The sequence below is a fragment of the Conger conger genome, chromosome 10 (genome assembly GCF_963514075.1).
Source record: "Conger conger chromosome 10, fConCon1.1, whole genome shotgun sequence".
NCBI lineage: Eukaryota > Metazoa > Chordata > Actinopteri > Anguilliformes > Congridae > Conger > Conger conger.
In genome coordinates, this window is record NC_083769.1 from 21,883,507 (window position 1) to 21,908,223 (window position 24,717).

Sequence of the window (24,717 nt, forward strand, 5' to 3'; positions counted from 1 at the left end):
TCACATGTTGGTTTCATAAGCAGCCTGGTTTTCCTGGTAAATTTGCTTCAGGGAAACAATTTTTCCTGGAAATTGAAATATCTGGAAATATAGGAAATGTGGACCACAGCTGAAAGGACAGTTACTGAAACTTAGGCTCTTTTCGAATATAAATGCAATAACCTAGGCAGATATAAACAGTATAAAATACTTCATATATGTATATTTAACCCCATAATGTACCATCAACAAATGCCATAATCAGCACATGGCCATCCAAACACAGCCACATAGCACAGCCCATTATGAGCCTGGTTTGCTTCATTAAAGCTCAGCACTGTTCCTCATGATCTCCACCCTGCATTCTCCTCTGCTGACTCCCCGACAGATATGACTTTCATCCACGAGGGAAATAAGAACTGTGTGGAAAGCCTGGTCAATTTTGAGAAAATGGTGAGTGCAGGGGGGTGTGCGTTCAGCTCTCTTAGTCAGTCACTGAGGCCCGGCCCAAATTGAAACTGGAAATAATCTTGGGATGTCATTGAAACAGGACTACACAGTCCACATTAATGGGTTTATGAATGAAATGACTGTTTCTATAACGACGAGTTGTGTAAGTAGGTTGGACAGATGGTTTGAAGTCCCCCTCCAGTGTTTTTTTCCACTACCATGAGCCCTAGTCAACAAGAATATGCCTCATGCGTTTTTAATTAATTAAACTGAATTACTAATTAAACTGAATTAGGACATTCAAGTTAAAATAGGCATGTTTGGCTGGGGGCGTTTCTTTGTTTATTCATTGCCTCACATGGATACTTTGACTTTTTCTGCCAAACCCTTCAGCATCTTATATGTAGACACAACAATCATTAGCCAATCAAACGTTACTGTCAACAGACTGCTAGCCAATTCGATCACACCAAGGTGACCCTGCCCTCTTGTGGCACACTACAGCATGACTGTTGGATAACTGTATTACCTAAGAAATTGTATTAACTTTAAAAATAACAATTACATGTCCATATTAAATACCCAGATTGATATAAAAACCATACTAAATTGTGTCATATACTCTAAACCTTTAAGCTGCAGCCAAACAAGTATATAAATTGAGTGTAAAGCCCTTGTTTCACCTCTGCAGCGCATGATCGCCAAAACCGTGAAGATCGTGCTCGAGTGCCGGAGCCAGCCTTACGGTATGGGTGCTTTTTTGCGATTCACACCTTCAAACAGTAAAGTGTCTACATTTATATAGCACTTTTATCCAAAGCGCTTTACAATTGATGCCTCTCATTCACCTATTCACACACACTCACACACCAACAGTGATAGGTGGTCATACAAGGTACTAATCAGCTTGTTGGAAGCAATTGGGGGTTAGGTTTCTTGCTCTCTGACACTCTTTGACACACCCAGGGCGGGGGATCAAACTGGCAACTCTCTGAATGCACAAAGATCAGGCCCTGCCTCCTGACATGCTGGAGAAGGCTGAGACACCAGCTGTCTGGTTGTTTTTGGCTTGCAGCGATAAGCAAAACAGCTGTATACAGGCCACAGTGTCTTACCTGGGTCTGTCCTGCCTGCTTTTCCACAGTGCCGTCATCCCCACAAAAAGGCCTAGCGGACCGCATGTTCCTCGAAGCACCTGCTGTGAGAATCTCCACCTGTAAGTGGCGCTATAACCCAGCTACACATCTTTCCCTGAATCTTTCAGGCTGTGTCCCAATCAGCACACCTCCCTACTACTGAACATGCCAAGTACAAAAGTACACAATTTCTGTATACTCAGTGTACTTAGAAATACCCGGATGAAATATTTACTTCTCCTGCGTTTTTGCTAAGTATGCGCTCACATACTATTCAGGAAGTTTGACAGCATATTAAAAAAGTGTCACAAACAAAAACAGATGGCTATGGGAAATGTAAATACCTGTGTATGCTTCTCTTTACTTTTCATGATGCATTGTCCAAACTGACTTCACACCGTTTACAGAATAGCTTCAAAATGGCTTACTCTCACCCCCGAATCGGAGCGTAAACTACACAGGTGCAGGATGATTCATGAGGACTCTGCGTTGCCAAATTCATCTCAACACCGCTGGGTATGCGGACTCTTACTATCTGCTCTTTCCCTCCTTCCCTTTTTCTCCAGACTCAGAGCAGTCCCTCTCTCTGCGCAGCCCCACCATCGTCCGACAGTACATCCAGAATCTCAACGTGATCGACAACCAACGGAAACTGACACAGCTGTCCAGATCATTGGAGCGCTAATGATAACTGCCTCCTTGTATACATGGTCACTTTAATATGCTTGTCAACGCAAATAGCCTGCTCCTCCATCATGTAGCTGCAACTCAATATATCAAGCATGCAGACCTGCCGAAGAAACTCAACCAAATATTAGAATGGGTGATCCAAGTGTGAGCTAAGCAACTTCCAGCACGGTTGGTCGGTTGGTGCCAGCTGGTTTCAGGCCCTACCTAGAGTTTACAGAGACTGGTGTAATAAACAAAAGCATCCAGTTCTCAGGGTGAAAACACCTTGTTATTGAGGTCAGAGGAGAATGGGCAGACAAGCCAACCCAAAGGCTAGAAAATGCTCAAATTACCGCCGTTTACAATAGTGTTGTGCAGAAGGGCATCTTTGTCACAGGAAGCGGATGTGCTACAGCAGCACAAGACCATACCGTGTTCCACTTCTCTTCACTAGGAACAGGAAGATAAGGCTACAGAGCACTATGTGATCACCAAAAACTAAACAATTTGAGATTGGAAGACGTTCCCTGGCCTGGCCTGATGTCTCCATTTCAGCGACGACATGCACATGGTAGGGTCAAGAATTTGGTGTACACAGCATGAATCCATCATGCTTTATGCCAACAGTACAGGTTGGTGTTAATGGTCTAATTGTATGGAGAATGGTTTATTGGCATACATTAGTACCTTCATACCAATTCAGCATCATTTGCATGCCACAGCATACCTAAGCATTATTGTTGACCATGTGCATCCTTTGGCCAGTGTACCCTTTCTCTCTTGGATACTTGCAGCAGGATCACGTGCGCTTTACTCGACAGCCATGGCCTGCACAGTCCCCAGAACTTAAGCTTTAGGTTTGCAGCAGGAAGTAGTGACTGAAAACACCAGCGGAACTGCATGATGACTATTGAGTCAGTATTGACCATGAGGAATGTTTCCAGCACCTTGTTGAATCCATATCACCATAAAGAATTCTGGCTGTTCTAGAGGCAAAAGGGTGACCGACCCAGCACTTGGTAGGCATACCTAATAAGTGGCCTCTTTTATGAGCGCATCTATATCCCAGCCACAAAGACTTCCTCATTCCGTGCTGAACATGTCGACATGACCTTTTTTTTTTTTTTTTTTTTCTTAAAGGACCATTCTAGAATGTTCCAGGTTTGGTGTGCTGCAGGTAACCCATGGGTCTATGCTCCTGTAAATGGTGAAGAACTGTAAAAGTGCCTAAAAGGGGCCATTCTTAAAGGTCCGTTTACTTCATTCACTGACTGCTGGCTTCCTGGAACCGCCATGTCTAAAGCAAGACCACCATTTAGCTTGCCATAAACAAGGGATTTTTTTATTTTATTTTTTTTAAGTAGTACATGTTGTACTTTAAGTAGGCAACTATGCCATACTCTTACAGAAGCTCATCTGTTCACAAAACCTAACCTTTTGTGCTCGGGAGTGGCACAGTTCAGTTGTTCCACGTTCCCGTGCAACAGTGACCTCCTGTGGCCACTGGAGGACCTGCAGTCTGCCTGCGCCAGCTGTGCGTGAGGTGTCAACACAACTTTTCATTCATACATTGCCGTCTCTCTTGGGACTACACACTTGGCCCTTCTTGGGAATTACTGCACTTTGATCCCTCATCTTTTCACTGGGACTTGCACTGCAATCACTGTGGACAGGAGCATCTGCCAAATGTTGGCAAAAAAAAAGTGATAACTGGTTCCACAAAACACTGGCCAATTTCCAGTCTAAATGGATATTACCAAAAATGTCTAATTATAAACTGAAAATATAAATAATCTTTGAGAGACATATTCCAAAATGACATTTCAGGAGCAAACCAGCTCCCACAGTTTCTCTAGCTGGAAACGCACTCCAAAAACAAACAAAAAAACCCCCAAAAAACATTAATCTCTACGGCCTATACTTCACTGCTACTGTATCCCTTCCCCTGTATCCCAGTTGAACAGTCTTTTCCTCTAGAGTTCTGAACCCTCCTGGTAACTAATGGATTTCCAGCTAGGTGCAACTCTCCAAATATTCACTGTAGAGTCATTCACTTTCAACAGGCTCCATCTTACACATCCCCCTCCTGCAATCCAACATGGCCGTAAGAGCTGTTTGAATGCTGTTCCTCAGTGCCTTATACATTTCTGTCCTCCGTGACTGCTGTTAGCCAAAAGGCCGTGTTCATGCCACAACGTTACATTCATCATGAATATACCCTTGGCATTAGCTGTTATTTGTGTTAAACTGCCACAGCATCCAGTGTTGTACTGCCAGCCAATACACCAGTGTTACTACAAGCTCCATTGCAAAGGATGCTTTGATGCACTGTAGGCAAACAAGCTTAGTGAATAGTAATTTTTACTTTTTATTAGAAGATTAACACAAAGTAAAACAGCACATGGACCAATTTTGTAGCCTCACTAATATAAAAACTGACATTTTATGTAAAGCATATTTCATACTAAGTGTGCAAATTTTTATTTTTTTAAATAAATTATTTCAAACAAATCATGTCAATGCATTGTATTCATTCGTGAAGGAAATTCAAAATATGAAAACCTGCAAACTGTCAAATGCATCTTAGAATCCTAATTTTGAAATTTAGTGCAAGATGCATTTGACAGGAAAGACAACACAAAAAAATAAATTACACACAAAAACATCTGCATCTGCCAAAAAAGGCACATCAATTTTGCTTCTTTAAAAGGTAGAAGGAACATGAGATTTGGCCAAAAATGTCGAAATCATACAAAAGCTGAGAGCTAAACCAAGTTGTGGGAAAAGCGTGAGGGAAAGGTTATCTATAAGCCTGTCACAGAGATATACAGGGCAAGCTGCCTCACACACACAGAATGAAGTGTACAGTTTTAAATCGGTATGACAGCCAGTCCTGCTCATTCATCTGAAGGCTATGAGGGGCCTCTCCTCCCATTTCTGCCAGAGGCTCGGCCTGCTGCTCTTGCCATCACTGCCCAGTGGGAGAGCCGTTTCCCTGGGGCAGATACTCGCCTCCCCCTGGCCCCCGTCACCCCTTCCTGGTCCCAGGTCTGCCCCTTCTCTCGCTCCATTCGGGGGCACACTGAGGGACCCCGAACCCCCGTCTGCGGGGCCACCCCGGCGCGGGAGTTCCTGCACGTCCACCCCTGAGTCCAGGCTCCCCCCGCGGCCCGGTTTAGGCAGGGCGTCGGCCCAGGAGACGACCCAGGCTCGAGAGCGCTGGAACAGGCCACTGGACCGGGCTCTCTCCAGCAGGGAGCGCTCCCCCGTCCCCCGGGCCCCGGGAGGGGATGCCGGCCCCGAGCTCTGGGTCAGGGTGCTGGGGGCCGAGCTGGACTCTGAAACGTGGGACGCGTTCCTGCTGGGGCCCTCTGGAGCCAGCACGGCCGAGGGTTGCCGTGGCAGCCGCGGGCTGGCCGGGGAGAGGTAGCTGAGCACGGGGGACTGAGGCAGGGGCGGGACCCTCTGGGTTTCCAGGCCGTGGGGAGAAGAGCTCAGCCTCAGCTGCTCCTCCTGCTGATGGGGGAGAGAGGCGCGCCCAGCCGGTGTGACCGTGATGGACCCCTCTCCGGCAACCGTGGCGGTGGAGCCAGGCATCCTCTGCACCCCGCTGACCAGGCTGGGCTCGTCCCCCGGCCTCCAGCAGGCTCCGGAGGGGGACCCCAGGCTGCCCGACTCCAGCAGGCCGCTGGCACGCCGCCCCAAGCCCCCCCCGCGCTCCGACAGCTCGGCCCAGCTGGAGCTCTGAGACACAGCGCAGGGAGCCTCGCTTCGGGGCAGAATCCCCGCGGCCACAGCCAGGCCGCTGGTGGAAGTGGCCTGATCGCGGGCCACTAGCCGCATCCCCGGCCACTGTGTCCCCTTCTTCCTCCTCCGGTGCCTTTCTCTGTCACCACCAGAAACACAGACCAGTCAGGCTGCTGAGAAATGCGCCCGTCTCTCACAGGGCCTCACATTCATTCACAACACTCAACACTGAACACACACGTCCTGGCGGTGGAGCTGCACGTTCACGCCTGTTTTCCGCTCTGGTTCCTCAGTGGTGGAATGACTTGCCTACCACTGTCAGAACAGCAGAATCCCCCCCCCCTATTTCGACGCAGACTCAAAACCCACCTCTTCAAACTCTACCTTAGTCCTCCCTCCTGATTTCCCCTGCCCCTCCTTTCTGATATCCCTATCCTTGTCTAACCCCACCCCCCCCCCCAAAAAAAAAAAAAAAAAAAAAATGCACTTATGATGACAACTATGTTTAGAACAGCATTTCATGTGTATTTTGCTAGTTTCAGGATGTGATGCTTTGACTTATGGTAGAACCTATGCACTTGCAAGTCGCTTTGGATTAAAAGCGTCTGCCAAATGACTAAAATATAAAAAATGGAACAACATGAAACCACACCTTTTACTAGTATGAGCAAGACGCCATAAACTTAATCACTGGTAGACAGGCTAACTATTCTCAAATTTAGTGGGTTCCAATTTACACACTGGGGATTTCACTGTAAAATATTTTTTGCCATCCACATCCTCTGTCCAATGAAATCACAAACAAATTGAATGAACCTTTGCAAGTTGCATTGTGAAATGAAAACGTCAGGAATTGAGATGCTAACATGCTTATGTTAATGTGACGAGATGCTAACATGCTTATGTTAATGTGACGAGATGCTAACATGCTTATGCTAATGTGACGAGATGCTAACATGCTTAAGTTAATGTGACGAGATGCTAACATGCTTATGCTAATGCTTATGCTAATGTGACGAGATGCTAACATGCTTATGCTAATGTAATGAGATGCTAACATGCCTATGCTAATGTGACGAGATGCAAACATGCTTATGGCAATGTGACGAGATGCTAACATGCTTATTCAATGTGGCGAGATGCTAACATGCTTATTCAATGTGGCGAGATGCTAACATGCTTATGGCAATGTGGTGAGATGCTAACATGCTTATGGCAATGTGGTGAGATGCTAACATGCTTATGCTAATGTGACGAGATGCTAACATGCTTATGTTAATGTGACGAGATGCTAACATGCTTATGCTAGTGTGACGAGATGCTAACATGCTTATGCAAATGTGACGAGATGCTAACATGCTTATGCTAATGTGACGAGAAGCTAACATGCTTATGCTAATGTGACGAGATGCTAACATGCTTATGTTAATGTAACGAGATGCTAACATGCTTATGCTAATGTGACGAGATGCTAGCATGCTTATGCTAACGTGACGAGAAGCTAACATGCTTATGCTACTGTGACGAGATGCTAACATGCTTATGCTAATGTGACGAGATGCTAACATGCTTATGCTAATGTGACGAGATGCTAACATGCTTATGGCAATGTGACGAGATGCTAACATGCGTATTCAATGTGGCGAGATGCTAACATGCGTATTCAATGTGGCGAGATGCTAACATGCTTATGGCAATGTGGTGAGATGCTAACATGCTTATGGCAATGTGGTGGGATGCTGAAATGCTTATGGCAATGTGGTGAGATGCTAACATGCTTATGGTAATGTGGGGAGACCATACCTGCAGTGATGTAGAAGCCATAAGATCAATCCCATCAAGAGAAGGAGCATGGTTACCATGATAACCAGCAAAATGATGGATTGGTGAGAGGGCCCCATCTGACCTAAGGGGGGGACCACTGAACACAGAGCACAGAGATTTACACGAGCACATGGAGTCTGAGGTTTCATGAGACGCAAGATGGGTGGAGCTACCATGTGCTGTCAATCACTGGTCTCTGTGAACAATCACATTTTGCTACTGAAGTACAGCACAGTGATCAGTACAGATAGCACAGGGTATAGGGCTCACTCTGCCATATAATGCATGAAAAGCATCACAAATGAAATTCATTCACTTTCTTGAATTTAAAATGAACACATGGAACAGTCTCATTATATCAAGATGATGGAATTTCAAACTATTGAGCTACACACAAACTATTTTGTGAGACCAACAATTCCCCGAGTTTTTTTGCAGAGAAATCTTAATTATTGTGGGTCCTAGTTAGAAAAGTTTTGCACAGAAAGAAAGTGGCTTTAGAAAGGACGAATTTAAGAATTCATACATCGCTTGCAGCACACCCCATTTGGTAACCAGCCATAGCCTACTGTGATGCACCCGTTATAGACGTATTTTATTAAGTAGCCAATATGTTTCCACACATGTTCTTGTTTACGTTGTTATTCAAGTTATTCGGCTATTGTGCCGAAAGCAATCCGTAGTAATGTTCAGTAGGCTAATTGATAAGTCTAGTGTTTGGCATTTTGTTATAATTTTAGCGATAATATTAAATCATTCTGTGATGATTCGCAAAATAAGTTTTTCGTTATTATCTGAAATGTACGAGACTATCGCCGTTGTTTAATTCAGTAACAGATGGCGTTTTAAAGAAACAATCATTCGACCGCCAAACTAAATCAATTCCGCAGGTGTAGCGAAGTCCCTAATTCAGTAACAGCTAATTTGTTCGTTTTAAATGTACGTTACGCTTACCTCGTAATATCCTCAATGTTATGATTGTCTTTTGCCCGGGAAATGTGGGATCAACTAACTTTTAGTAGCTACACAAACAGATGGACGCTATTGTTTCACTCCCACTTGGGCTGCTACAGTCCATCCGCGTGTCCTGCCGTTCAGCGCGAACAGATGGCACAAGCGCTAATACTGACCCACGCCCACCAAAACACAAATTACGACCACAATCGTATCAGGTTACCATAATTGCACTTAAACGACGTCGGCTTTTCTTTACATCAATGAAGTATGTTAATTCTACTGCAAAAACGCAATCCCCATTTTAAACATCGAAGGCATATTGGTGTATCTATAGGCTATTGATGTCACACACCCACTTTCATAAGTGGGTTTCTAAAGCCATTGGTGGTTTTCACTTGCCTGTGCTGGTTTTCGTTCCAATCACAATGGCAATCCCAAATTTTTTACACGGTGTTAATTTTTCTAAAATAGGTACTTGTCATGTTTTGAGGGATTATTTACCCTCGAAAACCACATTATGTCTGAAATGGCCATGTACGCAATGAAGAATGTAGGTCCCATGTTAATATTGTGCTATATTGCAAACAATTACAGAAAATGAGGCAACATATGGTTGTTGAACACTTTAAGTTCTTTCATAATTTCTCCTGTGAATTTATGAACATAATCTATGTTTGGTTCATTCTTTTCTTAGTACTTGAATGCATCCTATATGATCAACCAAAAGGTTTTCATGGCCTGGTGTCCCCACTTTCACCATTTAGGAACTTGTTGATTCACCTCAGTCCTTATCTGTTCAGTTACTCTCTTTATGTAATTGTTTGCAATATAGCACAATGTGAAAATGGGACTTTAATTCATCATGGCATGCTTAGGCATTTCTGACAATGTAGCTTAAGGGGAGAGCCGTTTCAATGTAACAGAAAGATTAACAGCTTGTTAAAATTCTTGGATTTTAATTGTGGTTGGAACGAAAACCAGCATACACATGGGGTCCCCAGGGGAATCATTGGTCTACAGCATATCAAAGGTATGAACTGCCACTATAATTCCCCATTTTATATAATATGAATACAGAGCTATTCCTGGGTATTCCTCTTATCTAAGCACCTGTGGGTGATTTCGCATTTTTGCCATCAAGTAGCCTATGCGTAAAAAAATAAATAAAGTAAAGAATCTCACTTCTTAGTAAAAATCGAAAATTTTATTTGAAACGCAAACAGTAAAATACAATACAAAGAAACACTTTTAAAAACACCATAACATTTCCTCCAATATGGGGAAAGGAAATTTCACAACAAATCAGTTTTTCCATTGAATTTTCAAATAGTCTCCTCACAAGATACATATTTACAACTCAAAAAAGAAGGGAAGAGACATCTTAAAAACAAGGACAGACCCAGTGCTTTCTCCTACTAACATTTTAAAAAAGTGTTTATTTTCCAAACAACTTGTGACAATATAAATAATTGCTTGTACTTCAAATCTGTACAGTACTAATATTTTAGAAAACAAAAATAAAGAAACCGAGGGTGAGTTAACAGCTGGTTTTAAATTCAAATGGCTTGAGTAAAACTTGAGGCTTTTATGTGTACTGGGACTTGGAAATAAAATAAAACAGACACAGTAAGTCAAACTGTCCCCACAGTTCAGTTCAACGACTTTTTATCTTGAAGGTGATGGCGACTGCACTTGGGTCAGCCTTTAAGCTCTAAACCGATCGTAGACACTGAAGATAAGATAATAATATTGCACTTAACACAGTTTTAGGTTTCCCCAATACCCAGCTGCTGTCCCATACAGGTGACTTGGGCATACTTTATTCCAATACAGTACAGTCCTTTCCCAGCCAATACATGAACAACCACTGTAGCTCCTAGCCACGATGAATCATTGTGTTAAGGGTTGAATCACTCTGAACAGATTGTGGTCTAGTAGCAGGATAGTCTAAGCACTGCTGGTAGACCGTTTCATTCATACCTGACTCTGAAATCGGTTGTTAATAAAGGGAGAGGACCTAGTTATTGGGAAAAAATAACCATCTCCCTCACTCACCAAAACACAAGCACTTCCACATACACAAACATGTACACACAAGCACCCACCCACAAACAAACAAACAACACACACACACACACACACACACACACACACTTACAAACACATGCAAGCCCTCACTATCTCAGGCACACATATGCATATGCATGCACACACAAGCACACACAAAAGCAAAAGATTAAACTCCAAGACAAACACAAATATTCAGTCCCTGGTTGAAGCTGCAGCCATCGGTATGGTGAGGGATGTCTTTGGTGCTGTGTGTACACACAGACTTCTATAGATATGGCCAACCATCCATGTACACACACATATGCTGGTATCAACTTCTGTTGCTCTCAAAGCATTTTAACATGGAAACAACAGCCACACTCGGGAAGCAAAACCCACTACGGTTCTTACGCGACTGTGCCCTTATGGCGTCTACATTATTGCTGCATTGAATAATCATTTACACAACTCATTCCTGCAGTTGTATCAGTCAAGACACCTTTAGGATGTCTGCAAGCCACCCCCTTCCCCCTTCCCCCTCCCCACACCATCCAGCTTTGATTGTCTGCGCTTTAATCTATAATAGACCCATGGCGCAAGGCCAACGCAGGTCACGTCTGACACAGTCTTTTCATCGGTTTAAGGGGACACACCCTGAATGAGAAAGTTTAACACAGCTTCATGAGTCTCACACCATTTCACCAGAGAGTCTATGGCTGCTCCAGTGATGTCCCAGCGTGAGCAGCACCTGTGTACTGATTGGTGGATGAGAGGAAGTCAGGGGGGGATTTGCAGAACTTGCTTCATAGCAAACAGAGCACATCTTTCATTCTGTTACAAGACACCTCTACCTTCGCTGCAGTCCTCTTGAATAAAAGCCCAGTGTCTTTTTAAGCCTTTCTGAACCATTAAGTCCAAAGAACAATAACACAAAATCAAAAAGAAAGTCCCTGACTAAAGATAAACGGGTATGAGTGTCAGACCATGCTTGGTCCAAAGACTGAAAACACCTTTGGAAGATGGAGATTTCAGTGAAGCAAGTATTTGGTGTCGAGAGCTCCTTCCCTGGGCATGTTTTTCCCAGCTTTTGGTTTAATTCTGTGGAAGCAGTCATGGGGCGATCAGAAACAGGGGACCAGACATTTCTCACCAGCCCTCACGGTCAGCTGGGAACATTCAGTCATAGGACTTAATTCTAGCACCATTAAAGACATTTGAAATCAATTAAAATACCCCGTCTTGAGAAAAGCAAGATCAGGAAAATGCAACGGGTTGGGATCAAGAACCAGTACGGCTATGAATGAAGATCAGTGGTTGGGGAGGTTCCACACGTCACACCTTTCCGGATGTGTGTGAGCAATGCAGTACTGAACAGGCCCTGATCTCCACCCCACCCTGATGCCTGACACAGTTCTGCCTGTGGTATAGAACTTCTCACTGTTTGGAAACCAAACCCCAATGCTCCATGTAAAAAAACATAAATTAAAAACATTCATTTGGATTGAGAGCGCTTATTTTTCTTTCTTTCTAGTGCAGTACAGATGAATTTCCAGTGGTCTTTTCTCTGAAAATCTTCAACTGCCATCTGTTACAGTATCACACAGTCTTGTAGTTTCCTGTTCTATCTTGTGGGTGAATTATTTGCCTATTCTTTTCCCAATTTGACAAAGAGGGAAAAAGATGTTTGGTGTGATGTTTGGACCCCCAGCTTCTTTTGGTTAGGCCTCTGATGTAGCCTGGGGCTTCAGTTGGGCCTTCTCCATGGCTGTGCCATAGGGTAGGGATCGCTTGAAAAATCCCAGCTGCAGGACGAGAAGAGGAGAGAAGAAGGGGTGAGAATAGGGGACCACACATTTGGCAAGGGTGGATGCGGAGCACTGGATCAATCTGAATTTCGATCATGAACTTCTTAATTCCTCAACTAGCCCAAATTTCGTACATGTTCCATTTCAAAATTAATCAACAATTCAACTAATCTCTCACTTCATACCATTGTGAACACACTGCCCCACCAGGGTCAAAGCTGCACACACCTGATGTAGCACATGCACTTCCCCAGAACAACTAACAAATAAAGTGCAAAAGGGAATACATAATAAAAAACTTATAAAAGCAGCAGTAGCTCCAGGAAGGCTGACTAACACCTTCAAAGCTGCAATTGCACTGCAATCAAAAAAACCAAAAGACCAGAACAGGGCAGCCAGCATTGAGACTCTTCTGGGTTTGTTTCCATGAGAGCCCTAATTACCTACAATAAGTGGATTAATTGAATGAACTACATTACTACATTAAATGTAGTGACCAAGTGGACAACGCACGGAACATAGAGCCACCTATAAAAACTGAATTGTGGTGCTGCCCCTTCATTTACACACACTGCATTTGTTCATATGCCTTAGTCAGCACCTTTCTTTCCCTTCTGGTGAATTGGCAGTCAGTCTGCCAGTGAGACCCAGGATTCCTGGCAAGCAGTGCGGGCGCAAGCAGTACTCACTTTGTACAGGACGTAGATTAGCAGGGCGCTAACAGTACTCACTTTGTACAGGACGTAGATTAGCAGGGCGCTAACAGTACTCACTTTGTACAGGACGTAGATTAGCAGGGCGCTAACAGTACTCACTTTGTACAGGACGTAGATTAGCAGGGCGCTAACAGTACTCACTTTGTACAGGACGTAGATTAGCAGGGCGCTAACAGTACTCACTTTGTACAGGACGTAGATTAGCAGGGCGCTAACAGTACTCACTTTGTACAGGACGTAGATTAGCAGGGCGCTAACAGTACTCACTTTGTACAGGACGTAGATTAGCAGGGCGCTAACAGTACTCACTTTGTACAGGACGTAGATTAGCAGGGCGCTAACAGTACTCACTTTGTACAGGACGTAGATTAGCAGGGCGCTAACAGTACTCACTTTGTACAGGACGTAGATGAGTAGGGCGCTAACAGTACTCACTTTGTACAGGACGTAGATTAGCAGGGCACTAACAGTACTCACTTTGTACAGGACGTAGATGAGTAGGGCGCTAACAGTACTCACTTTGTACAGGACGTAGATTAGCAGGGCGCTAACAGTACTCACTTTGTACAGGACGTAGATGAGTAGGGCGCTAACAGTACTCACTTTGTACAGGACGTAGATTAGCAGGGCGCTAACAGTACTCACTTTGTACAGGACGTAGATTAGCAGGGCGCTAACAGTACTCACTTTGTACAGGACGTAGATTAGCAGGGCGCCAACAGTACTCACTTTGTACAGGACGTAGATTAGCAGGGCGCTAACAGTACTCACTTTTACAGGACGTAGATTAGCAGGGCACTAACAGTACTCTCTTTGTACAGGATGTAGATTAGCAGGGCGCTAACAGTACTCTCTTTGTACAGGATGTAGATTAGCAGGGCGCTAACAGTACTCACTTTGTACAGGACGTAGATTAGCAGGGCACTAACAGTACTGACTTTGTACAGGACGTAGATTAGCAGGGCGCTAACAGTACTCTCTTTGTACAGGATGTAGATTAGCAGGGCGCTAACAGTACTCACTTTGTACAGGACGTAGATTAGCAGGGCGAGCAGCAGCAGCCCTGCTAGGATGGCCAGTATGATGATCCACAGCGGCACGGCGTACTGGTTGTCAGGCTTGCTCCACACAACCGGGGTCACCACCTGCCACAACAAACACCGCGTCACCACCAGCTACCCCCACCCCAATGCATTCGCCTCCGGGAACCACCACCCCAAAACGGTCACCACCGACAACCACTACCACATCAGTCAGCACAGACAATCACCATCCCAACCATCACAGACATCACCGGTGACTGCCAGCCTAAAACAGTCACCACCCCCTCCACCATATCCTCAACTTCCTACATTTGAATACCACATTTAAAAAAGTGTTTATGTTTCCATTCTACCATTTCATAGACAATACATTGCTCAATGTGCAAACCAAGAATCTAGACTGAATGTCTCAGAACAAGCAGGAAGCCACGCACCTTTTTGGATCCGCTGGGAGCCTCCTTGGGCAGGATGGTGTAGGGCATCTTCTGCACACTGTACCTGGCAGAGCACTCCAACACGTACTGTTTGTATGTCCTCTGCAGAGAGAGAAAGAGAGAAGGGTCTGTATGAAATATGATTTAAACCATAAATATCTTTTCCCCTCTTTCATAGTCTTGTGATTACATGCGCCAACTCATCCATTCAAAAGTAGCATGATATCACAGAGAGGCCACATGAGTAATACTATCCAGTATCCTTTGGTATAGTTACATTAGTGACCAGCAGATGACAGTGTTTCCTCAGAGAACAGCTGGTCCAGGGCCCAGTCACTTCCACCAAATCACTCTGACATTCCAATCCTATGACAACCCTCAGACCGCAAAGCTAATGAATTTTCAATGCACACACACACACACACACACACACACACACACACACGCACACGCACACGCACACGCACACGCACACGCACACGCACACCAGAAAGAGGTGCAGAGGTGACCTTTGATCCCATAGCAGACTGTCTCGCTGCTTTGTCTAAGGCTGCTGCCTCTCCTTCAGCATTCACTTACTGACATTCACCTCATAATGGAGTCACAGCAGAGGGTCACTTAACCTTTTAAAAGCCTCTCATTTATGGTTTTCGATCTCGAGAATTCTCTACATTCTCTAATCCTCTATTTTAGAAACCTCTGAACCAGAATTATATCAATGGGAAAGACAGTTAGATTCAATCCACGGTATGCGCTGACGCACAGGTAAAAATGTATTGTCCACAATTGTGTATGTCCAAAAAGATAATGAACAGAGACTAATATAAATGCATTCTTCTCTTGCTCCCACACCATTATAGTCTCTTGTCATTCTCATAATCATCATCATCATCATCATCATCACTACATTTACCCATGCCCAGGGTAGTTTATAGAGCTACATTAACACACATTTGCAGTAGATGCCCCAGCAGCCCTCCCCAGCCATTGGCCCCCCTCACCTCTATGAAGGTCTCGGCCCAGATTCGGGAGCGCACTTTGAGGATGGCACTGGTGCCCTTCTCCAGGAGGCCCACATTGCAGTGCAGCACCCAGCATTCCACATTGGAGCAGGACTGCAGAACGGAAGAGACGCACACGGCACATTACAGCACAGAACCCTTCTCACACAGAGCCTCCCCTAAGTCACCAACCCCATACACATACACATACACATACACATACACATACACATACACATACACATACACATACACATACACATACAGCACCCCCCATTCATTTGGATTCAGAATAGATGGGCCGAATGCACTGTTCAACCCTTCAACAAATATTGTTATGTTCATACGTATGCTGTAACGATACATACATTAGAATTAATACAGACAGCGACAGTCAATTATATTACTTTACTGCTACTTATATTAAAAAGGTGAGTTGTGTATTCTATATTTTCTTAAATGCTTTTGTTCCTTGAATCCTTGAAGAGAGAGAGGGAGAGACAGAGAGCGAGAAAGAGAGATGGAGAGAGACAGAGAGAGAGAGAGACAGAAAGACATCTCTGTCCGAGATGTGGAGGTGAGGAAGGGACTGAGAGAACAGCGATCAGCAGTTCCTGTATCTCGGCCCAAAAAGTAACGAGCGCCCCAATGCTGTCAATTTCGTAGAGGCTGCTTCAAATTAGGACAGTCTGAGGGAATGTCATGAGACTGTAAAGGTTTACAGGCGGGCACAGCTATCAGAATGACTGCCTCGCCACCGAAAGGAGGGTTTCTTTTTTACAGGGCGGCAGGAATACGCGCTCTTAATCATGCCCTGGGTACGCCGCCGGTCCTGCTCACAGGCCTCTCGCAGACTAAACATTTCTGTGAGTAAGCAGACCACCCCCGGCGGCACGCCGCCCCCTCAGCGAGGTTAAATCTCCGAGCCAAAGGTGCCAACGCAGGGAGAAAGTAGCCTGTTAGATTCCCGAGAGGACAGTCAGACGAGCAGGACTCCCCGGAGCAAGAGCTGCCAGGCATTCAGCTTTATAAGGGTGTACAGACCTGCCAGGCATTCAGCTTTATAAGGGTGTACAGACCTGCCAGGCATTCAGCTTTATAAGGGAGTACAGACCTGCCAGGCATTCAGCTTTATAAGGGTGTACAGACCTGCCAGGCATTCAGCTTTATAAGGGAGTACAGACCTGCCAGGCATTCAGCTTTATAAGGGAGTACAGACCTGCCAAGTGTTCAACTTTATAGAGCCCTGTCAGGCGTTTTAAAGGGGTAAGAATTTGGCGGTACGGGCCTGTCAGGCTTTTTAAAGGGGACAGGATTCAGCGGTAGGGGCTGTCAGGCTTTTTAAAGGGGTAAGGATTTGGCGGTACAGGCCTGTCAGGCTTTTTAAAGGGGACAGGATTCAGCGGTAGGGGCCTGTCAGGCTTTTTAAAGGGGTAAGGATTTGGCGGTAGGGCCTGTCAGGCTTTTTAAAGGGGTAAGGATTTGGGGGTAGGGCGTGTCAGGCTTTTTAAAGGGGTAAGGATTCAGCAGTAGGGCCTGTCAGGACACTGTGCGGCATGAAGCCTGGGGAACGTGCTGTGGCCTAGGGCCTGCCTGGGGGGGGGGGGGGGGGGGGGTCGGGCGGGGTTGGGTCAGCAGGGTCGTTCAGTGCAGCAGGAACACCAGGAGGTGTGTTACTGCATAACTCAGTCTTATAAGGCCATGGCTGAGTGGAGCTGCAGTGTGAGGCTGGAGTCCAGGCCGCCGGTCAGCTGTGCCTGGAGGGGCCAGGTCCTCTGGGGGCTCAGCCCAGGAACGACCCCTCAAGGGCCGGGCCCCCAGCGCCTGAAATCTGTTCCAGCTGCGGAAGGCCCCCTGTGACACCTAAAATCCCCCAAAACGGCCTCTATGACAACAAATATCACCCAAATCCTCTCTCACCCAAAGCCATTTCAGCTAGTCACTTCAGCCCAATAAGGCTGGATGAAACTCTTGGCGAGGGGTTGGCATTTCCCCCCAGAGTTCAACTGCCCAATTTTTGCCCTTTCCCAGTAATAAACTTTAAATGAATTTCGCAAACCAACACATGGACACATTAAACAAATAACCAGAAGGCTAACCTACAGTGAGGGATTCAGAAGCCATTTCAGAAGAAGTCGGCAAACAGAAATTTGGATTAAAAGCGTCTGCCAAATGACTAAAATGTAAATGTAAAATGTAAAAAATGTAAAGGAGTATATGGCCAGTCAAAGACAGAGAGCCTTTTCAGACTGGCAGGAGGACGGCCACCTGTGGCAGCTCCACTGAACGGGCCACTGTCTGCTGGGGTGCAGCGGCCCCCAATAATAACAGCAGCGCGTGTGGAAGATTAGAGGGCCCGTCACAGCAGATGAGTGGCAAGGCCCCACACTGCTAATGAAACCTTGTGATTGATGACTCTAGAGCTGACGGCCACCATCCAGCCCCATGTAAAATAACACACCTGTGCCTCACTGCCCCCCTGAATCACTCCCCCATAATTGCACTGCACCTCCATGACTCAAACAGGGTTATTCAAGGCCGGTTCCTCAGTTCATAGCCCCAGGCTCAGCCGAGGAAGGAATTGCACACCATAAAAGAAGAGGTCCCTGCTTCAGACTGCTTATCAGCTTTGTCATCATCACAATTTCACAAAAAGTGACTCATACACATATTCAACTCAATGACATGAGTTGTTTGTATTAACCATTCCCAGCCTCTCTCTTCCCAGTTCCCTGATGAATTTCCTCCTCTTCTCTCTCCCTTCCTCCTGCTCCCCCACACTCCTTGCTCTCCATCTCCACAGCCTTCACCCCCTGAGACAGTCTTTTGCTCTCTCACCAGGTTTCCTGGTTCAGACAGCTGGTCCTTCTGGGTGTCCCTCTTCTCGATGTGGTGTCCCGGGTTGGGCGTCTGCAGGGGCGGCTGCTCAGTGGGGGACTGCTGAAGCTGTGGAGGCAAGAAACCATTTTCAGTACAGACACAATCAACACTGACCAAGAGTTCAGTACAGACACAATCAACACCGACCAAGGGTTCAGTACAGACACAAGCAACACCGACCAAGAGTTCAGTACAGGCACAATTAACACCGACCAAGGGTTCAGTACAGACACAAGCAACACCGACCAAGAGTTCAGTACAGGCACAATTAACACCGACCAAGGGTTCAGTACAGACACAAGCAACACAGACCAAGAGTTCAGTACAGACACAATCAACACCAACCAAGGGTTCAGTACAGACACAAGTAACACCGACCAAGGGTTCAGTATAGACACAATCAACACCGACCAAGGGTTCAGTACAGACACAAGCAACACAGACCAAGGGTTCAGTACAGACACAATCAACACCGACCAAGGGTTCAGTACAGACACAAGCAACACAGACCAATGACATAGTATAGACACAGGCAACACCGACCAAGAGTTCAGTACAGGCACAATTAACACCGACCAAGGGTTCAGTACAGACACAAGCAACACCGACCAAGAGTTCAGTACAGACACAAGCAACACAGACCAAGAGTTCAGTACAGACACAATCAACACCAACCAAGGGTTCAGTACAGACACAAGTAACACCGACCAAGGGTTCAGTATAGACACAATCAACACCGACCAAGGGTTCAGTACAGACACAAGCAACACAGACCAAGGGTTCAGTACAGACACAATCAACACCGACCAAGGGTTCAGTACAGACACAATCAACACCGACCAAGGGTTCAGTACAGACACAAGCAACACAGACCAATGACATAGTATAGACACAGGCAACACCAACCATGGGCATAATATAGACACCAACCAATAGTCCAGTACAGACAAGCAGCACTGATCAAGACAGGCAACACCAACCAATGGTACAGTACAGACACAGGCAACACTGACCAACAGTACAGTATAGACACAAGCAACACCGATCAACAGTCTGTACAGACCCAAGCAACACTGACCAACACAGGCAACACTGACCAACAGTCTGGACCACACACAGGCAACACCGAATAACCCCCAGGCTAGACACACACAACACTGACCAACCATGAGACAAGACGAGACAAGAACAACATCAAGGGTTCAGACCAGACATGGATGTTTGCACCCATTTTGAAAGACATACCAGGCGACAGCACTCCAGAGTCATCAGCACACACCCTCTGAAGCAGAAATTCAAGCAAAGACAAGACCTACATCTGGTCACAGACGACACCGCTCTCAGCAAGATGTTTCTAATGTCACACACGGTCAATTAAAGCTCAGAGCAAACCCACAGTAATTGAGTCAGGGTCAAAATCCAAGAGCAATTATGAGCGGTGGCAGGGAGCTTTGCCAGAATCCCCCAGATTAATTAAAATGGCACCACTGACAGAATTAAGGGTGTCATTAATCTTTGATTGACTCGTAAACCACGATGCACAGCCGTGTGACGGAACAGGTCTGCTCAGCAGCTCCAGAGCCTCACAAACAGTGACCGCTGCCACGCCGTTCCCCCGTGACTGTGTGCCTGCCCGTCATGTGCTTTCCGCGCTGCAATATCGCAAATAAATGAAAGAGTAACTCTGTTCCCAAAGACAGCTCAGCAAGTGAATTTCAGTCATTACTGAACGTTTTTGTTTGTAACAAGTATTTGGTGGTCAAAGTTAAGGACAAATGTTCATTAAATAGGTCTATATTTTTGTTCTGCTTGCCTGTGACTCAAACGGGACAAAGACACAGGACAATCCACCCCCGTCATCCTCTTTCAGCCCTGACTGCACACCAGTGAGCGAACACAAAGCCAGGAGCAACAGTCGACGTGCGTTCTGGAACCTAGAGTTCAGACTCAAAGCATTTCAAATTCTGGGAAACACACGGGGCAGTTGGCATTTGAATGTGTTCGGATTGACACTACATGTTTCGAAAGACTTTGCAAGCTGGGAATGCAGAAATCTGGTGAGGACCAAAACACGTAGCGCTTCCAAGCAAACTCTGGAGCGGTTCCTTTGCAGTTTCAAAGCAATCGACTCAACCTACCAAAAACAACTCATCCGCTGTGCAAAACTCTACGCATGGTGGGGCAGCACTGCTGTTAAATAATGCCACGTGAACACGAAACAAAAGGGAAAGTGCAACATTGTAACGTATTAGTTAGTGAATCGGAACAAAGCAACTGAACCACAGGAGTGACAACGCCCTAAAACAGACACTGTAATGCCCAGCACCAGACCCAGCTCAGGTCCGGGAGGTCCTCACCTTGAGGTTCTGGGGGTTGATGACCTGGTCTGTGGAACAGTTGAGCGGTCCTACGGTGGTCACCTCCAGTGGGTACATGAGCCAATGAGCCTTGACCCTCATTGGGCAGTGCAGCTCCAGGAGGGTGTGGCTTATCATGCTCGGCCCATTGTTAAACAGCTAGGAGAGAGGGGGGGAGAAAAGGGTTGAAGTTAAAATGTGTTCTTTAATGATTTATTGATTTTGCAATTATTTTAATGACTCATTGGAGTCCCCATCTCCAGTGAAAGGTCTCCATCTCGCTCACAGAGGGGATCTCCTACCTCATACACATGCTGAACTGGTGGCCCAACGTCCTCCTCCAACTGCGGCCTCTTGGTTGCTTTCCAGTTTTGGGGAGGAAAGATGACCTTGTCGGGGTGGGACACTCTTCAGACAGAAAGAGGAAGCGTGAATGTGAGAGGGGAAAGCATGGAGACTCATACACAGGTACGCACTCACACAGAGAGCGTCAGAAGTGGAGGGTACTGGTGTTCCTGGACTCACCCCTGCAGAATGACATCAGCCACCACAGCCACCTCCAGTTTATACGGCACAAGCTCACTCCGAGAGTTATTCTCATTCTTACTGTGGGGGGATAGAGAGAGACATTTTAACAGACTATCATAGTTTACATTTGTTAGGGGACAGATTACTCCATAAGAGCACGGCAGTTCTGAGGACCACACTGTGTATGGCAGTACAGGAACATTATGAAGAGAATCAATGAGATTAAACCCCAGCTCATCTGAAAAGCACAATTTAATGAAAGCATACACACGCAGTAATACTCATTATCATAGTTGCTCTATTTGCTATTCCCATATTATTACATGCATTTCTGAATGTGTGTAAAGTTATGTACAGCCATTGAAGTAAGTTTGCAGTGACATATCAAATCTCAGACAAAAGAAAAATCTACAAAATACTGAACATTTGGCTGTGCTGATGACAGGTGCTACTGTGGGTGCGGTACGGGGGCGGGCCTTCACCTGCGTATCTGGAGCTCAAACTGCACCGTCCTGCGCGTGTCCCGTAGGCGTGGCACGGTGAAGCGGAGCCCCGCCCAGAGCTGTAGACATAACCAATCGCCATCAGGGGGAGGGTTTGCAACAGAGAGCCAGAGAGAGATGGGCGGAGACATGCACGTTGTTAGTAATCTCCACTGGCAGCACCCATCAGCCTACTGTCGCATATGAATATGTAAAATACTATGTGTAGTTCGAAGTGTCCTCTGCACACTGTAAAGCACACTGAGATGGGCCCTGTACAAAACGAATGCAGTGGACTGGAAAATGAGCGAGAAAGAGAAACAGACACAAAGACTGAAAACATGGGGATTAAAGTACATAAACATAGAGACAGAGTACACGGATGTGAACATTTTTTGAGACCGCAGTTAAAACTTGATTTCAGGGATGTCTTTGACCTTATAACTATTCCATGTTTACACACAAGCGCATACATGCACCCATATCTGCATACAAGCAAGCACATGTGCACAGACACATGCATACCCTGACACATGAACACACACGCATGCACAGGAATAAGAGAAACTGAGAGGAATATGTGAAAATGCGACCAGCAGCACAGATGCTGATCACCCTGAAGACTGAGAAGTGCTGACAAACCCTACTGCCAGCCCTGCACCCCTGCTTCCCAGCATGGCTTCTGGGGCACCCCAGACCGGTACCCGCTACCACACAGCTGCTTCACAGCTGGGAAGACCCAGACAGCGGGGGGACTGTGGGATTTTGCTCGCTTTTCTTAATTGCCCTTTAATGCTCTTTATATCCTCCAAAAACCAGAAGCAGTCAATCCTAAATCTGAAGAAATGTGAATCCAATTATTTAAATGCCATTTCAGCGAGGTTGTATGCCTGTGTGCGCCCACACATGTAAAACAAAATGGCACCCATAAACATTCAGTTCTGCCCGTGCTGAGGATCGAAATACTGAGGGGTTATTCCGGGCTTACCCACCCGAAATCAGCGCATAGCAGTGGGCCAAAAAAACTCAAACTCAAATGGCATTATATTGCTGTAGCTTTCCATGTTTCAAGGTCAGCATCTGTAATGGACCGCTTAAACGTTCTAGTTCAAACTGCACAAGCTATATGTACAAGTGTGCTAAAGAGTAATATTCACACAAAGAGCAACACCCAGCCCCCCGCCCCAAGCGGACACATTAAAACCACCGCAGCCTGTCAGAGCACACCTCCGGGAGAGTCTCTGGCAGAGAGCCGGACGGAACAGAGAGCGACTTCCTGTTCCCCTGTTTGGAACTTCCTGTGCCTCTAAAACTGGTCAACACATGGAAAAAGCAGTCTCTTCCTGTCCCATTCGATGCCCCCCCTTTACCGTCTCCCAAAAAAAGCCATCTCTGGAGACAAAAGACATGGGCTTCTTTGAACTGGAACAGAGCTTGCTTATGCATTACTCCCACTATAATATATAACAAAACCCATGTTTGTAAACACAGAGAGACACAGAGAGAGGGGAGGGGGGCAGAGGGGAAGAGAGACAGAGTGAAGAGAGAGAAGGACTGAGAGAGAGATATATCCACATCCTTACGTTTGTGCCAGACTTCATGGGGTTGCCAAGGTCACAGCTGAGATAACGGGTTTGATTCTCAGTTTCATAACTGCAGGTCAGCTGAGACAAGCTCTGAAACACACAAACACACACACAGCTGATGAGAGAGGGTCTCCGTGCCAAAACAAGAAAACATAAAAATTAACCAAAGACTGCCAAGTCCCACCACAATGACCTTACAGTACATTCATTTACCAGATACTTTTATCCAGAGCCACTTACAATCTGAGAACACATAAGTGGATCCACCAGGGTTACATGAGCAACACAGTGAAACACTCCCAGAGCAGAGTTCATATGCAACTTTCTAAAACATGAATTACCCACTTATGTCAACCCCAAACTACAGCACAATTTTAGATGCTTAAGACTACAAATATCAGAATAATCACTGATTTCATCCAATAGTGAGTGCTAACCATGTCACAACACCCTTTCCTATGACATTAGCTTCATTCATTTCTTAAACTTTGATGAATGTGCTTTAGGCAGCACATACAGAGTGGCCTCTTGAGAGTTAAACCGGACAAATTTGTGACGTAAGCAGCAGTGCGTTTCCTGGTAATCCGGATGAGTGTGAGGTTGGCAGGTGCGGTAGCACGGCAGCCTCACCTCATTGTTGCGCGCGATGCCGCTGTAGTCGGCCTCAGGGGGAAGCACCACGTACAGCTCCGCCTCGTAGGCCCCGCCCTCGCCCTCGTTCCTGGCGTTGAACGTGAGGGTCAGCGAGTTGTCGTCACCCAGGTAGACCTCCTTCCTGTCACTGCGGTTCATAAAAATGAAAGACTGAGTTGGTGCCAAAAACAATCAACGGACTAATGCCTGGAGCAAAACACAAACTGACTTTGGTAGACACGCAGCGGAAAGCATTTAACCCTCCTATTATGTTAAGATTTTATGACCGGTTTTACATTTGGGGTCAAATTGAGTCCAATAGTTGAAAAAGACGAAGATATTGTAATAGAAAAATGTACACTTTGTGTCAAACTTAATGCGGTCAAATAGACCCCAAGCATAATAGGAGGGTTAAGATGGATATGGCTGTAAAACTGCAGT

The 24,717-nt window shown here is 45.8% G+C and overlaps 3 protein-coding genes across 5 annotated transcripts in view; 1 reads left to right on the forward strand and 2 right to left on the reverse strand.

Annotated features, from left to right (window-relative positions):
- Positions 1-4,745, forward strand: part of rapgef3 (Rap guanine nucleotide exchange factor (GEF) 3) — a 41,786-nt gene extending 37,041 nt beyond the window's left edge. For all 3 annotated transcript variants that reach the window (XM_061257572.1, XM_061257570.1, XM_061257571.1), the window contains 4 exons: positions 368-432; positions 1,121-1,175; positions 1,574-1,645; positions 2,132-4,745. In XM_061257572.1, the coding sequence (XP_061113556.1) occupies positions 368-432; positions 1,121-1,175; positions 1,574-1,645; positions 2,132-2,250 (311 nt within the window). In that variant the 3' untranslated portion in view covers positions 2,251-4,745. The remainder of the gene's footprint in view (positions 1-367; positions 433-1,120; positions 1,176-1,573; positions 1,646-2,131) is intronic.
- Positions 4,645-9,033, reverse strand: LOC133138646 (uncharacterized). Its single transcript, XM_061257573.1, has 3 exons — positions 8,760-9,033; positions 7,785-7,902; positions 4,645-6,120 (listed from the first exon to the last, which is right to left on the reverse strand). Exons 2-3 carry the CDS (start codon positions 7,880-7,882, stop codon positions 5,136-5,138), a joined length of 1,083 nt encoding a protein of 360 aa, XP_061113557.1. The 5' UTR covers positions 7,883-7,902; positions 8,760-9,033; the 3' UTR covers positions 4,645-5,135.
- A 911-nt stretch (positions 9,034-9,944) lies between these two features.
- The window catches only part of itga5 (integrin, alpha 5 (fibronectin receptor, alpha polypeptide)), a 46,573-nt gene continuing 31,800 nt past the window's right edge, over positions 9,945-24,717 (reverse strand). The window contains exons 20-30 of the mRNA XM_061257236.1: positions 24,274-24,424; positions 23,641-23,733; positions 22,058-22,137; positions 21,573-21,653; positions 21,350-21,455; positions 21,048-21,206; positions 18,649-18,756; positions 15,811-15,924; positions 14,810-14,911; positions 14,355-14,477; positions 9,945-12,613 (exon numbers count right to left, since the gene is read on the reverse strand). Coding sequence (XP_061113220.1) covers positions 12,530-12,613; positions 14,355-14,477; positions 14,810-14,911; positions 15,811-15,924; positions 18,649-18,756; positions 21,048-21,206; positions 21,350-21,455; positions 21,573-21,653; positions 22,058-22,137; positions 23,641-23,733; positions 24,274-24,424 — 1,201 coding nt within the window. The 3' untranslated portion in view covers positions 9,945-12,529. The remainder of the gene's footprint in view (positions 12,614-14,354; positions 14,478-14,809; positions 14,912-15,810; positions 15,925-18,648; positions 18,757-21,047; positions 21,207-21,349; positions 21,456-21,572; positions 21,654-22,057; positions 22,138-23,640; positions 23,734-24,273; positions 24,425-24,717) is intronic.

Excerpts from the sequence above, each read along its gene's own strand:
- LOC133138646 (XM_061257573.1), bottom strand. The coding sequence starts at position 7,882 with ATGGGGCCCTCTCACCAATCCATCATTTTGCTGGTTATCATGGTAACC. Across the intron at positions 6,121-7,784 it reads TGGCTTCTACATCACTGCAG|AGAAAGGCACCGGAGGAGGA; the intron begins GTATGGTCTCCC and ends TGGTGGTGACAG.